General features: G+C 39.0%; 1 protein-coding gene across 1 annotated transcript; it reads right to left on the bottom strand.

Moving 5' to 3' along the window:
* Window positions 1-48: 48 nt before the first annotated feature.
* On the bottom strand, window positions 49-13207 carry LOC139479386 (fibropellin-1-like). Its single transcript, XM_071262240.1, has 13 exons — window positions 13023-13207; window positions 10342-10499; window positions 7573-7711; window positions 6870-7042; window positions 6297-6490; window positions 5300-5495; window positions 3004-4850; window positions 2718-2778; window positions 2087-2370; window positions 1780-1840; window positions 1212-1486; window positions 956-1028; window positions 49-106 (listed from the first exon to the last, which is right to left on the bottom strand). Exons 1-13 carry the CDS (start codon window positions 13068-13070, stop codon window positions 49-51), a joined length of 3567 nt encoding a protein of 1188 aa, XP_071118341.1. The 5' UTR covers window positions 13071-13207.
* Window positions 13208-17301: the final 4094 nt, after the last annotated feature.

Consider the following 17301-nt stretch of genomic DNA (forward strand, 5'->3'; position numbering starts at 1 on the left):
ACAAGAAACAATATAAGAAAAAATATGTTCGTTATATCCGTCAGTTTGTTACACAATATTGGTGTTGCCCAGCCGTACGAAATATTCCACTTTCGTCATCTGTATGCTTCAAAAGACAAGATACAATATAAGAAAAAATATGTTCGTTATATCCGTCAGTTTGTTACAAGCGTGTTCGTTATGAACGTAGGTTACTGTATCCAGGTTGTAGATATCACACTGGGTGGATGAGTAGGGTTTTACGCCGAAATTAGGAGGGTTCATTAAGAATAGATTCCCAGATTGCAACCATTTTGGTACTAGAATCTGGGTATTGGCGGATTACCAAATGTTTTGATAGATAGAAAATGTGTACAACCCCTATGAGAATATAAAAAATAGTTCATCAATTAAAATGAATTTCAATTTTGAATCGTTACAGATACAACGCAATGCAAATTATATGTACTACAACGATACTTGTTTCATGCTTCATGTAAAGCCACGGTGTGCATGGTTGACATATATTTCAGTTAAAAATCTATCACAATATTCTATTTCACTCAGAAGGTACCGATTTGTCTTTGTGTGCGCAGCATACTATTGTAATTAGACATGGCAGTTTTAAACAACTTATTAAAAGTATATTACAAGGAGTTCTTCATACATATTGAATATTGTATTCACTACTTTGTGAACGTAGCCCTCTTGTCCACCATGCAGTTAAAACATTGCATCTCTATGTACTAAAGTACATGTATATCCCTTCTGTAGATACTGCTCAGGGCTCCATTGTACAAAACAACCATAGCGTACGACTGTCGTAAGTCTATGTTAAGGTATGGGAGTTACGATCACCTTAGCGCTAAGATTGCTTTGTACGATGGTACCCAGCGGTAAATGATCTTAAACTTATATATTGATCATGAGGGTGAAAATGTTTACGATGTAGGATGTAATCTGAAGCAACGCTTACCCATCCTGTGTGTAATACTTCTGTGCTCTGAGAGGAATGACTTCCAGAGGAGCGTTACGAAGGTTAGGTGGCACTGAAGAAAAATGATACATCAATATTGACACAAAATGATCGAAAACATAAATACATACGAATTATTTTTGATCCAATAATAAAAGCGATCTTATATTTATGTTACCATCATCTACAAGGTCAAAAACAGAAGGTTCTATTTTGTTTATATGTCCATACTTAACAGGGTAAAACATCCACCCACCTGATGGGTCTGTGTCCCTCCATCTGATCCACGCTGATCGGATGTCGTTTGTGATAGCAGTGCCTTGAGGACTCCCCATATCGACCACACTGTTCACCAGAACGCTGTGGCGTTGGTTGTAAGGGACTAGCATGGACCCAGTATATATTGAATTGACGCTTCCACCTCCCTGCACGGTATTAAAGAAGACTTGTCTGGATGGAGGCTGCACTGTCACTGGGTCCTGGAACCGGCCGTCACGTGTGATGGTGTAGTAGACGCGACTTATTTTGATGCTATTAATAAGAACAAACACGTCTTTTAGAAAATAATAAGATGTGATATATGTAACATTTAATAACGTGATCAATATATTGGTAACGAATTGCATAGCCAACATGTGTGAAACGAACTTATCTAATATGTAAATAACATTTTTGTTATTTTGAAAAAAAAACGAGAAACAAAATAGATTATGCTTAATTCCTTTCATAATAAAAAGAATTCAACTCAGTTAATTCAAGTATATAAGGCGTGCCTATAATGAGAAAACAGTTTTGTTTTTGTTTTTTCAAGTAAAAGGACATACCCGTAATCGCCAGTATATGTTTCTGTTTGGACTATATCAGCACTGAATTGGCATCTGCAATCTGAACATAAACAATAAATGCAATCAACATTATTTGTCAACTGAAAAAATACACATCAAATTCGTCTTTAAATAAATGCATGGTCATGTAAACAATTCTGTTATAGCAAATCGACTGTAGAAACGACACAATGACAAAGAGGTGGATAGTCGTATAACAGGTCGCTTTTGGAACAAGACATGACTAGTATAAACCATTGAAGATAAATTGATGTACAATATCAAACTGACACATGACAATCTTTACCTGGATTGGCATTCCTCCACGCTGCCTCAATATCAGCAATGACAGCCTGTCGTCTAGAATCAGGTATGTCCCCGACGAAATCAGTAGTGTAGGTATATCTTAAGTTAACGAGGCTGGGACTAGGGCCCCTGTATACTAGTACTCCATTCTGACTGAATGGGTTAGTTCTCTGCAGTTCGATGTCTACCTCGTTGGAAAAGTTATTAATCTGTTCCGGTGTCATGCCAGATGCTGCACTTCCGGTAGTGTGAGTAAAGTTGTAAACGTATCCAACAATGATGTCCCTGGTGAAGGAAGACATACATGTTGAATCTCAAATACAAACAACAAATACATCATGATATAAACGCTGAACGCCAGCGAATAACCAGTCTCGAGTATCCAATGGGCGTTGAAGGCAAAATAGTGATGAACATTATATGGACGGATCACTGAATATCAGTGATGACACTGCACTCGCCACTTTTGGCAATAAAAAGTATTTGTTCGTTGCCCAAAGACCACCGAGCCATAAGACACGTCATTGTAAATCTATAATCGTATATGCCGTAACTTGTATTATATGTCATTACAAGTCTTCCCGAACACATTTGGTATATGAAAGGTGTGTCAAACAGGTGACATAACCTACCCTCTTGGGCCCATATACGTTGTTTTCTGCAAGATGTAGACGAGAACACAACAGGAAGAGCCTAAAACAGAAGAGGACAGATATACAGCATTTAAAGATACAAGCAATAAGGATATAGACTGATACAATGTTGAGAGATAATGACACACATTGTCAGATTGATGTTATAATTTTCAGTGGCAGCTGTGGATGCAAACACCTTTACCAAAACATCACATTGAAAGAATATCAATAAGCAAACCCTGTCTTCACAGATTTATGTAAATAATATATATGGTTGACGTACTGTTAATGGACCTATTCAAGGCAGCTTGTAGTATCTGCTCAAGTGCAGCTTGGCTGCTGTCACTGACGTTGCCCCTCAGGTAGATGGTCTGGATGACAGAGGTAGGAGTTTGTCCTGTAACAAGACCTGAATCCGTGGTGGTCGTGATGGACATATCAATTTCACAATATTCTCCAGTGAATGGATAGATGCAGACACACGAAAACGGCAGGACGACCTGCACGCAGAATCCCCCATTTAAACATTTGACTTCATCGCATGCTTCAAGGGTATTTGGTCTGCTTGTGGCTCCTGTGGACACAGAGGATGAGGTTGTGGAGCTATATCCCGGAGGGAAGCCGATGAACGTCTCGCAGTTGATCCCGCTATATCCAGGAGAACACGAACAGTTGTAACCACCCGTGAGATCCTTACAGGTTCCACTATTCTGACATGGGTTTCTGCTACATGCGAGGATCTCTTCTTGACAATATTCCCCCCTTGCAGTGGCGTGACAACAACATGATCCATTGAAGCACTGTCCTTGATTTTTACATCCAACGGCAGGGCATTCTGGATCTATCTCTTGCAGGAGGACTCTTGAATTACATATTGTTCCAATCCATCCATTTCTACAAAGCTTTCTGCCAGAGCTTGGGTCACAGTAATAATGTCCTCCCTCACAAGTATCTTCCTCTTTGCAGTAGGTTAGACAATTCTGGCCATAGTAGTTTTCAGGACAACTATTTTGACCTGGAGTGGAAGATGGGCGTGATGTGGTTTCTGTACAGAGGTCACCCCGAAATCCCTCAGGACAGAGACAGATGGTTTCTGTGCTTGAATTAGAAACGCATGTTCCTCCATTCTGACAATTAACGCTCAGGCATAGATCGGGTTCTTGAGTTATGGTATTTCCTCCTACATAGTATTCACAGTTTCTTCCAGTATAGCCTTGAGAACATGTGCAAAGGTAATCACCGATTAGGTCCTCACATCTACCAGAGTTCCTACACGGGTTGCTGGCGCACTCCAAAATCTCGATGTGGCAGAGACTACCCGTATACCCTATGGGACAGCAACAAGTAGCATTCGTGCAGACACCACCATTCCTACACTGACTGTTAGGACAGATCACATCGTGCCGAGCTCTTGGATCCCTTTGGTTACAAAATTCGCCCATCCAGCCAAACCGACATAACCTTTCACCCGTCATGGGGTGACAGTTCCATTGGCCAGCATAGCAATCTTCTTGGGATCTACAGAATGCAGAACAGGTAGGTCCGTAGTAATCTTTAGGACATGCTGCTGCAGGATTGGAGGTTGTCAACTCCGTTTCACAGTTTTCTCCAGTGAAGCCGCGGGCACATTCGCATCTAAATCCATTTGCTTCCTCGTAGCACTGTCCGCCATTCAAACACCGATCAGCATTACAACGAATTCTGAATTCACAAAGGGAACCGGTAAATTCTTTTGGACAGCAACACTGGCTTTCAAAACACTGACCTCCATTTTGACATGGACAGGTGGCATCAATGAATGTCCTCTGGGTACAGTTTACACCTCCCCAGGTAGGGCTGCAGATCCTGTTTCCATCTTGGCTGTCGCAGGAATAGTGACCGCCACAGTCGTTCCTTGGTTCACAGTACACGGAGCAGGATGATCCGTAAAAGTTAGCCGGGCAGGCCGGAGTGGTGGTAGCGGTGGTTGTCGACTCGGTGGTTGTGGTTATGGGTGTTTCACAGACCTCGCCAGTGAACCTCGTGTTACATATGCAGAAGAAAGAACCGAAAACTGATCTGCAATCGCCACCATTCATACAAGGGTTGTCGTCACATGTCCGCTGAAGTTCACAGTTCGGACCCTTAAACCTTAAATAGAAGGAATGACATGTCAATATTACAGACAAGATACACATGCTTTATTTACACATTCACTATAGAAAGTGTAGTTTTACTTGATTACATACAATCTCTCGCGGATATAAATTCTTGAACAATACAATCAATACTTTTAATGTGCCTGTACTACAAAGTGAACTGATATGGCGCAAGTAAGCATATTTGTAACATAGGGTGCCACTTATGGGGCAGGATACGCTCACCTTTTCGCGAACACCTGGTATCATCATTATTTGATAGTGATTTATCATCACGTGCTTATGATATAGTTGGAATCGAATAATGGACTCTGCTTTAGTAGAGATTTCGTTTGGTTATGGATACGTGTTTGTCGCTTTTATTTCTATAACATGTTATGACAGCTTATCACTGTGTGAATTTAAAACACTATGTTCACTATGGTCAGTGCAGGTACATACCTGACAGGGCAGGAGCAGGCGAAGGAGTTGGGCTCTGCCTGTGTACACGATCCTCCGTTCTCACAAGGGTTGGAGTTACACTCATCTACGTCAATTTCGCAGTTATCTCCCGTGAATCCGGGGGCACAGCAGCAGTAGAAATCAGAGGGATTTGTGCCGTACCTGATGCATTCTGCATTGTTAGAGCACTGTTGGGCTAAAATGAAATAAGGACGATTAGTATCGTAACGTTCCGGTAACTCCTAAGCCTCACATCTGCAAAGACCATTCACGTCATACTTTTATTAAATCTATTCGGGGACACTTCTCGATAAGTACCGATAAAGGGGACGTTGGTTGAGACTATGGTTTGGTTGGTTTGTTGTTTAACGCCGCACTCAGCAATATTCCAGCTATATGAGGTGAGGTTAGGTGAAGTGGGGATTAACGTCGCGTCCTCCAGCTATATGACGGCGGTCTGTTAATAATCGAGTCTGGACCAGACAATCCAGTGATTGACATCATGATCATCGATCCACGCAATTGGGATCGATGACATGCATCAACCAAGTCAGCGATCCTGACCACCCGATCCCGCTAGTTGCCTTTTACGACAAGCATAGTCGCCTTTTACGGCAAACATGGGTTGCTGAAGACCTATTCTACCCAGTATCTTCACGGGTCGGTTGAGACTATGACGGTTATGGTCATGGGTAAAGTAAACTTTCTATACAGCCTTGTTTGAGATGTTGAGAAGTTAGGGTGACAGATGACCGATGCATTTCCTATGCAATTCCCTATTATGATGTAACATAGGTTCCCGTGTGTTTTTCCTTGTGAACAATTGACTTGCTTTTGCATGTGTTTGTGACAAGTGCAACGGTGGGGCAGGATATGCTCACCTTTTCACGAACACCTGGTTTCATCTTTATTTGATAGTTGTTCATATTACAGTGGATTCTGTATTTTAGTAGAATTTTCTTTTGATTATGGAAATGTAATTATTACTGATATTTACATGAAAAGCAGCCATGATCATCCGATACAGATATGCTACAGTTGTCACCATCCCAGCCCTCGTTACATATCTTGGCACCGGTGATGGAATTGCAGGTGTAGTGACCGTTACAGTCATCGTTCTCAACACAGTTGATGGAGCAGTCATCGCCGTAGAAGAAGCGGTCGCACTGGATGGCCACAGCTATGTCAAGTCTGGAACATAAAAGCACATGATACATGTATAACACTAACATATGCACAAGGAAATACCATGAAAGAACCATGTATATTACCAACACGTCCATATGCACTGGGAAATACACATGAAATATCTTTATTGTATAACGTATATGTTAAATATTGCATGTCCATTATTCCAGGTTAGAATACGTCCCCAGGTGCTTAGTCATAAGGGCGACGAAATTGGTCGGGTGGTCAGGTTCGGTGAATTGGTAGATTGCGTGCCATTGATTATAATTCAATCACTGGTTTGACAAGTCTAAACTCTTTTATTTACAGGCCGTCATCATATTGCGGAAATATTGCTGAGCGCGGTGTTTAACAAGTTATAAACAAACAAACCATCTCTCACCCTGTAGGTAGAATGGACCTCTTCCCTGCCAGAGTGTACTCCTGGAAGTCTCCCCTGACGACCGACCTGCTGGAGATGGGTTCCTGCTTGGTGTACGTGAAGTTAAAACTATCGACCCTCTCCTCCTTCTGAGTATCAGCGTCGTAGATGTTGACCGTAACGATGATGTCTCCCTACACAACCACATACAGTAAACTACGTTTATAACGATCACTTTTATGACGAACTGACCGATACAACGAACTTATTTCTTAGTCCTGGCCATTTGTTGTTTATGTGCTGTATATATGTTTATAACGAACTACGGTTATTACCAACTAAAATTAGTGGTCCCTTTGAGTTCGTTTTAACCGTAGTTTACTGAAGTTGTATTGTATATTATTGAGTATTATATTGTCGTTTATACTATTATACTGACGTGGCGCTTGTAGGGTAATAGAATGTTCATTAAATGTAGAAGCGCAAATATATATTATATAGTCAAGCAGAAGGGATTTATATCCGTGCTGGATTTGCAATTGGTGAATAAATGTATGTACTATCAACGTTAACAGACTTTGGAAACAAACGTTTTATCAAATTAAATTTCACTATTACTTAATGATACCATTTTAACATTAATTGTAAATTAATAAGATCAAATAATCTTCAGTGAAATGTCCACTGAAGCAGGCATCTCTTCAGGGTATCTACGGTAACCCACCTGCCATAAGTCGAGTGTGATGGGGAGGGGGTTGGCGAAGCCGCTGATGAAGGTCAGGGGGAAGTTGAAACTGCTGGTGTCGACGTCAACGCTGCCGACGTCAAATGTCTCAATCTCACATGGATCCCCTGTAGCATTTCTGTAACAACATTGAAAGTTGGAGTCAAGGTAATTTTTTACATCATACAGAAATGCACACTGCCCTTGAATATAATCCTTTATTTTAGAATATATCAATTTGCCAGCACCAGTTTAAGAAGCGAGAGCGATTTTAGTTGAGATTTTTGGGGTATGACAAGCAGGGGGTGGATAACGCGGGTAGTGATGGGTGGAATGTACCGCTAATGACGATGGAATGAATGTAGTAGGGCTGGGACGAGTCCAAATCTACTACCCGGGTAACCCCCCCCCCCCTATTACCCGACCCACTGGATACCCACTGTACCCACATCAGGAGATGTCTCAAAATATCCGATTAGGAACATTTTTAGCATAGCACTGGCAAAACGTATTTAGATACACGTATTAAACAATCTGGTCATTCATACACTGAAGCTGAATTAAGTTATATCTTTATTCAAACATATGAAAAAACAGAAGAAATGGGTGCACAGTCAGAAAGAAATGCGAACATTAGTGACTTGTTGCGTAACTATAGAGTTCTTGATAATTTTTTACATAAAACAATATAACACGTGACTAACCACGGGTCCAGGTAGTCCTGTGGGTACCCACCCGACCCGGGTACCCGAGTTACCCGTCCCAGCCCTAGTATGTAGGTATGAAGACGACGTAACCTTTCCGAGGACGTTGATGAGGTATAATACGGGTATGGCATAACTTGACTATATTATAGTATATACTATTTAATTCATTTTATTGAGCCTGACAAATTCACAGCACGGTTTTCTTTATATCTAATATGACGTGTTATATATACGGTATTTATAACAAAACGCATCTGTAGAGCATCAGCTTTTAAGCATACATACAAAACAAATACATAAACTTTGATGAAACGCATGACCTTCATACACCAGAAAATACCTTAAATATTGTGCACCTATTGCAATTATTTTGGCACATAAGGCCTTCACAGACATGTCATGATTTAGCATCTATTACCAAATCTGGTTAAATACTTTTGTAAATCTTTACTTTTTAAGAGTCTGCAATACATATAAAGCGCATCCCCGTTGCTAATCACCCAATTATCCCGTAAAGAATACAGTCTTAGCGAGTCAAACACCTGATGCGGATGTGCTGGGTTAAATACAAACAGATCCGGATTAGGGCATTTGGTAGTGATTGGGAGCCCCAGTGTGTATGTTCTAGGCGTGAGAACATTCGCTTGAACACAAGAGCAGCGCTTCGTGTTAGAAGTGACACAAGCTCGTTACACTGCCAGACGTGTTAAGGTTACGCCCTACCCAGTACCCGCTGCACCAAACATCCCTGCGCAGTGCGGGGCCGGAATATATTCTAATTAATGTATTGCATTAGTCATGTTGGGAGTTTCGTTTAGGTAAATAATACTTAAATAGGTTGTTTTTTAAATACATGATGCAGTTGTATGCAGGCGTACGCAAAGCATACAGGTGGTATGTGCGATATTTGTTAAGTGTTCGGCCATAGAAGAATTGTTTGACGACCATGAAGGGTAAAACACAGTGATGGTATCCATTCGTACACAACGTTTTAATAGGATAGATAGATAGATAGATAGATAGATAGATAGATAGATAGATAGATAGATAGATAGATAGAAAAAACTATAGATAGATAGATAGAAAAAAACTAGATAGATAGATAGAAAAAACTAGATAGATAGATAGATAGATAGATTATATAGACAGACAGACAGACAGACAGACAGACAGAAAAAACTACATACATACATACATACACACACACACACACACACACACACACACACACACACACACACATACATGCTCTGCCTACCTCCCTACATGTCAACTTAATCTACTGAAATGTGATAAACGTTGTGCTTGCGACAGCAACATCTTTGATGCACCGGGAGCCAAAACTATGCATGGAGACATCTGGTGTTCTTAATTTCAATATCAACAAGTTTATGACATACCTAGGATCAGTGTAAGTACAGAAACGTCATTATCCCATTCGTATTCTATATTCCTATTTGAATGAATATGCTTGTAAGTTATTCTATTTTTCACACTATGACTATAAATTTACACGATATGTGTAGTGTATTTTCCAGGGTATGCAGATGCATTCAGGTACCGACATATCAGTGTTGCAATGAAGCTACCGACAAAACACATACATTACTGGAACTTGTTTAACATTTCAAACGGAGGTTTGCTGTAGAGTGTCATGAGCTTATGTCAACAGTCTGAATCTGGTTTGGAATAGCAACTACTCCACCCTGTGAAATTCTCGTAAATGTAAACATGGAAAAATTTATGTTGAACAATTCTAAACAGTAAACTAATTAGGAAGGTTTCAATGCACCTTAATTAGTAGATGTAAAGTGGTTTACACCAGAGCTTAAATAATCAGTTGACACCCTGAAATATTTAGATAGCATAATTGAATGTTTTAAGGGATGCGTCTATATACAGACGTTGTTTGACCAGATGCTGTATCGACATTATAAAAGTATATTTTATGATGACGTAGGTGCTAAAAGAACAAACCCTAAATGATTTGCAGCGCGAATGTGTTCATCTTCCGCTTATTGATTATTTCTATTCCGATATTCAACATGGCCGCCAAACTCACCTCGAAAGGCATATGTTGACGCCGTAGTCGCATTGTCCTGTGCAGTTGCCGTTCCTCGACTCTCCATCACAACATTTACCATCTTCTTTAAGAAAGCCTGCGTTTTGAAAACTGTCGAAACGGATCATCAGTTTGGCTGTTCCTGAGCATGGCGTTATCTGAAGAGAGAAACCCAGATTGATTAACTATTGCAAGGTATAATGTCTTCACACAGGGGACAAAATAATTGCCCCCAACACAAACTCCTGATTCAACGAAATCAGTTTATGTAAATGTTGGTTCTTGTATTTCTGATTGAGACATCTTTAAGTACGACCATAGCCATGGCATGGTATCATCGGGGGTGAATTGAACTGAAATGAACAGGTATATATTTAGATGCCCGGTAAACTTGAAGGCTTATTCTACAATAACCCTCTTATTGTAAAGTCGAAAAATACAAATACATTTCCCCGCTCATTCCAAGTTATCATGTTCATACAATCAATATTCTTGTGAACAATGAACACATTATTCACGTTATTCGTGTAGCGGGAAATTGCCTTCTGTCGCCATGTTCTCAACCAGATTGATAAATTGATGTCAGCTATTCACTGGCATTAAACCAGACTAAAATCAACATAAAATGGACACTACTATCTATAAAAATCGTCAGGACAACGAATATAACGAAATAGCCAGTAATCTATTACAAATAATTGACACAGGGCAAGGACGGGGGAAGACATCCCTGCTATGCAGTCTCAAATGCTTGCAATGTTTATAAAAGCTCTCCCAAACAGAGGAGATTTTTCCATTGATTCCTGTTTCCTTCAGATGAGCTCTCTTATCACTGTTCGGTGACAAGAACACATATAAACACTTGGGAAGTCAAATACAAAGCGGGCCTTACATTATATAGCCTTAGTGTAACTATTTCATTGTACAATTCATCATGGGGGATGCCAATAGCAGAGGCAGCCAATCAGTATCGAATGTCAGTGTTGAATTGATGATGTACATTTCCTTATAAGACTTGTATGTTCAGCATGAGATTTATTTTAGTACCTGTGGCCGAAAAGGCAAAAATATATTAAATATCCACAAAATCGGTCAAGCATTTAAACTATAAACAAGATATACATATCCAACGTTAGCCTGTAAATTTGGTCCATTTCTCAAAATTGTTGAAATTTAAATATTGGATTTTTTTCGCCTTCCGTTGAATCGCGGAATGCTGAGTAAATATTAAATCGCTTGAACCAGAAACCTTCAGAATCTGGAAAATTAGGTAAATAAGATTTTTGACTGGTCGATAACTTGTAAACAACAAAACAACAAGTCATCTACAAAGGCCATTGCGGCGCTAAGGAAAAACCTTTATAACAATGATATAGTTACGTATGGGCGATTTTTATATCGTGTTTTTTTATTCCAAATTTGTACTATGTTGCAATTGAAATATCACAAAACGTCATGTAGAAACATACATATGTTAATAACTGTTGCACTTTTGTAAATAATCTTCATTGTACATATTGATGTGCATTTTCTATATGCCCATACATGTATCTGAACCGTGATATGCGTCTAAATATAATTTAAAAATGTCTTGTTCACTACACTACAAAATAATATCCCACGACTTATGTAGCTCAACTCCCAGTGATATGAGAACTACACGTGTGTGTTTCTGTTGGTTCTCGGGCACTCCTTTAACTTTCATTGTTCAAGCCCTGACATAACATGTGAGATTATGACAAGAAACAATGTAAATCTGCTTAAATGACCCGTTCAGACTTTAAAGTCCTCTAGTCTATCGATTTCGTTGTTCCCACTTTCCCATAAACACACATCCTTAAGAACGTCTATGTGCTGGTATACATTGTTATTATGTTCTGACCACAAAGCGCCTTCAAAATGATGCTTCATATCCCTTCGAAAACATTGGAATTGATCTTTTATCAGGGGCACTTTCAGGGACTCATAGTATTAGTTCGTTATTACCGTAGTTCGTTATAACCGTAGTTCGTTATAAGCATATACAGATACATACAGCAAATGGACGGGACCAATAGGCATTCGGTTTATCCGCCAGTTATAAGCGTGTTCGTTATAAACGTAGTTTACTGTAGTTCGAAATGAAAGTTTAATTCAACACATTAACAAGCTTGAACTGTGAAATTTAGGACGTCTTGATAGTGTTTCGAGGGATCTATAAATGGTTTGTGGAGATGATTTAAATTATGATCAAGTGCGTGATTGCTATATATGTGACAAATTGTTATCCACCATGTATTCTGCTTTCTCATTGAAGCGTCTCTGCGATGCATGTCTGTAGAATTTAACTGGATAGTTGAGGTAAAATGTGTGCCAAACGTTAAACTAGACTAAACAGAAGGGCAGAGTTTTAAACGAATTCGGCATGCCTGGCAAAAGGGTTTCACCTATTGAATATCTAATGTAATGAAAGAGTAAAGTAAGTGAATCTGTATTCATTCAGCGTCAAAGCAATATATCTCAACAGAATTATTGACGAAACACTGAGATAAAAAGCTTGAATTGATACAAAAGAAAACGTTACTTATGATACACCTTGGTTATTTGAAAGATAAACCATTAAAACGCAGAAACAAGTGAATATTATGTGTAAAAGCCCACACTTAAGATGTTTAGTACAATTAGATTTATAAGTCACTTACCTGTAACACTAAAGCTAAAGATAAAAGAAATATAAAAGTAATATTCATCCCTCTCGTTCCGCAAGCCTCCCTTCTGCTCGTTGTCCTTGTCTTCAAACTTATTAAAGTAAATCCAAGTTCGTATCCTGAAATATTACTATATATGTGTCGCCGTTCGTTTGTTCTCCTTCCTCCTACTTCTGAATCTGAGACCGACTGCAATAGTTGTGACGTCACCGTTTTTTGTATCCACCCATTGATGATGCTGTACGCATAGTTTTGCTGCCACCCTCGTACGCGTCATTGTTCAAATAGAGAGAGGTGCGGGATGACTCTCGCCGGCTCCCCCTCATTAAAAAACACTACTAGATTTACTGTTTGTATAATGACTTCGCTTGAATGCTTGAAGTTGATTCAAAGAAATTTATTATGTTTTTCACACACCTGATAAATGTCGATACCGTAGAGCATCCGGCGTTCCATTCGCGCTATAACGAGGGGATTTGGAGACTCTTCAAATACACATCCCAGTTCCCGCATCGACTCGTATTTGAGAAAGAGCTGTAGTCGGTGTAAATTTCAATACCTCAGAAACTGTGAGACGGTGCAGAGTGGGATGGGTTTTATCATTTAAGGTTATAACCTTGCTTTCATTTGAACTTACACGTTTTGGTTTCCTAGTAAATGGTACACTTAAAAAGTCTGACCTTGATACTCATTAACAGAACCACCTGTGTCTTGTTATCATAATACTTCAAACAGGATTTTAGTAACACTTTCTGCTCCAGGTGTATATATTTTCAGAACGGAAGGACGAAAGCTTTGACAAACCTGATTGCGATGCTGATCATGGATAAGGTCTGATTAATATGTAAGTTTAATTCTAATCTTATTGCATAATAGTTACACAAATATGTGTTGTGAAATAGGAATACAAGGATGTGGTTAATTTACAAATTGCAAGTTTAACGATTCCATTTTGAACCCTGACCATTGACAGCTGGGGCAGTGTTTCAAACTAAGCTGGGTGGTGCGTAATGCAATGAGGTGACTCACAGGGACTATTATTATAGACGTATAAATTGGAATCTTTGGCATACGCCATCACATATGTGAAAGTGTAGTGATGAAATGTCCTATCTGATGGTGTCAAAGGACACCAAATCTTTGCGCTTACCTACGTTTGAACAAGATACAGAACATAGAAGTTCCAATGCTGTGATCAGTACCTGCTCCAGCAAAAATAATTCTCAAATTCTTCGTCAGGTTTTGGTAAATAAACGACTCTATCAACTATATATGTGTTCCGTTTTGTTACAGTTTGGCAGTTAATGGGTTGGTCTAACGCCACTTTGAATAGTATTTCAGTCACACGTGTTGTCAGCTGAGGAGAAAGGGGCGCAGGTTGGAGACGTGTTTAATGACATCCTTGTGGTACGGAACATGTCCTGTTGGTTAAACGAACTCAGGATCACAACCCGGGTGGAACAGGTATTTCAACGGACGGTCGTCGGATCCTGGCGTGGCGACTTGCGACTACTAAGACCACGTGGCAACACATACAGTATGAAATCACTACGTATATTCCAATGCGAATCGTTAAAAGATAGCAACAGGGTTCATCCTCATCATTCACAATAATGTTCTTGGCTGTTAAAAATTACAACTGGCGATTTCGCAAGGTGAAGAAATTCGGAAAAGACAGTTTGATTATTGGCAACAGTAATGCTGGAGTTAAACTTAAAATAAGTTTTTCCTTAACGAATATTACATTTAATCCTGTTTTTGACTTATATTGACGTAACACACGTAAATATAATTGCAGATGTATTGACACATCTACACTTTTCATTTACCTTTGAGAATTTTCAAACTTTGTTTCAATTATAGATGAGGTTTAAACCGTATTTCAACAATCGTAAAATCAAGATGATTGTTTTACACGTGTGTGTTTTACTTGACTCGTCCTTTCTAAACCTTAAGTAAGTTACAAAACTCACAACCATGCCAGCCCCGTTGAGAAGCTTTATTTGAGCAACGCCAACGACGTCAAGGTTACAACGTAAGCCCTGGTGGTCTGCTTTACATAGCAAGATGGGCGATAAAGGTTAAATCGTAAAATACAATTAGGAAGTTTTTCTTTTGCAGATACAATCTCATTAGTAAAAGCATCAGAGACTAGCCATGACAGGTCAAGTGAAAGATAGTGAGGAATATTATACCCAAATTGATTTTCAATGTTGTCGTCGAAGGTCAATTTTCATATCGTAAAACGTATTACCATATATTTTTAACTATTTGTATGAATTTGTTAACCACAAAAACAAGAAATCACGAAGATATATTAATTTTAAGGTTTAAATTCTGAAATTCGAATTTACAATGTTAAGAAGGGGTATACAGGCTTGAATATGTATATGTCGCTCTCAGTTAACGATCATAATGTCCAAAAATATTTGTAGTTTCATTTCAAATCTTCTACGTATCTGGTTCTAGGTTCAAACCAAGAGGAGTGAACAAACTAATTAGTACAAAGAGTCATAAAATTCTCTCGTAACACGAAAGGTCAACTTCATTAGGCTTGTGGTTTGGTCCAAATATAACCAGACAATGTCACGATTTGTTGTAAAAAATATCCACAACGATAGGAACAGCCTCTTAGACTTCATAACTATTCATTAGCAAATGTAACTTTATGTAAACATTTCGACATGTGTACACAACACAATGAATCCGTTCAACAACCAAACCCACGGCTGTGATCCAGGCACAAGTCTGTTTCATCATGCTGTGGTATTTAAGCTAATCGCTGTAGCTGGTCTCATCTACGGTAACAGATTCAAGTCTCGAACAAGCCCCACACTAGACAAATAGCGCGCTTCAGGCAGGTAGAAACGCTTTGATATACCGCCAGGTGAGGGATTAGATGTAGGGAACAGCTTGTTTTCCAATTTGTACCTTCCACAAATTTAACATTACGGCGTGGAGGTGCACTTGAAACAAACATAACGGTTCTGACATATGTGTGTTATTGGGAATTATTTGCTACAAAGGATAGCCGGGGTGTTCATTCCATGGCATCAAGCGTCATGTTAAATTGACACATGGAATATTTTGAATTCCTAAATTCTTCATCTGTCAACACTTTTTAAATTTTCGATCCGTTCTGCACATGGCATGTTTTTTTGCAAAGTGACACGGGTGGTAGCAAACAGTTTTCCAACAACGGCAACAGTTTGACATCCATTTTCCTGAAGTGAACAGGATTGATTTATCAAGAAGCAGTCATTTTCTAGGTTTACTTTAATTTTGTGTGTAATTGTTTTTAAAAAGCTAAGGTGAATTATCAACACCGAAATCATTTACCCAAGCAAATATAATATCAGGCATTATTGTTTTGTAATAATCATAATTTTAACGAAAGAAATTTATCAACTATGTATCTAAGACAACTTCCTTCTAGAATGTAACAGTTTCAATAAAATTAAGAAAATAGTGATAAAGAATTGATGTACACATTTATTCGTTCATATCTGATTACATGATACGAAGACCCCACTATTACAAACTCTTGTAAAACATTTGCATACAAACGTCATAATCAAGTAGTATTAAAGGCCAGTTTCTTTAGCAATCCTTCTGCACAATAACAAGTCTCATTGGCTTTAAACAACGACATAGCACTGTATCTAATGATCTGAAACACATTATCAGTCACGGTCAAAGTAACTAAGAAAGCTACGTCGTGTTGCAATATAACTGCAATGATAAACAACTGACTTAAAACACATCACGCAGAGTCTTGGTATATGAAGAAGAACGATACAGCCCCCGCCCCTGATCTTAGCCTTGTCTCGGACGAGCGTGGTAACAGTTTGTTCACAAAGGATCTCCGTATTTACGAAAAGCTTAAAGGTCCACTACGGTCGTATTTACTCTTTGAGAAAACACTGCCTCTCACAATACAGACATTCCCTGCTTAGAAACAATCTTCACAGCTCCGCTACAGCCATGGTCATGTTGTCCTTCTGGTAATCTGATACAGGGGCTGTGTTGAACGAGAGATATTTTGAGATGATGACGTTGACATGTACTTTAGGATGAATAAGATTGATCTTTTAATATGAGTTTTACACTTGTTGCTGCAACATTTTGCGTTTCACCAAAGGAATCGGTTTCGTCAGAAAGTTGAGACTGATTATTCTCTGGAGTTTTATATTAAGTTACGTTTTATACCAACTTACTCCAAAAGAAGGTATGACTAATTCTCGTGATGAGATTTGCAGAGAGGATACATTAA

Source organism: Haliotis cracherodii, unplaced genomic scaffold (genome assembly GCF_022045235.1).
Source record: "Haliotis cracherodii isolate W230 unplaced genomic scaffold, xgHalCrac1.p SCAF_4, whole genome shotgun sequence".
In the NCBI taxonomy this organism is placed as follows: Eukaryota; Metazoa; Mollusca; class Gastropoda; order Lepetellida; family Haliotidae; genus Haliotis; species Haliotis cracherodii.

What these genes read in the sequence shown, in the direction of transcription:
- LOC139479386 (XM_071262240.1), bottom strand. Translation starts at nt 13,070, where the DNA reads ATGAATATTACTTTTATATTTCTTTTATCTTTAGCTTTAGTGTTACAG. An exon ending in GCCTGCTCCTGCCCTGTCAG is followed by an intron (nt 4,851 to 5,299) that starts GTATGTACCTGC and finishes CTTCTATTTAAG; the next exon opens with GTTTAAGGGTCCGAACTGTG. An exon ending in GAGGGACACAGACCCATCAG is followed by an intron (nt 1,029 to 1,211) that starts GTGGGTGGATGT and finishes ATTTTTCTTCAG; the next exon opens with TGCCACCTAACCTTCGTAAC.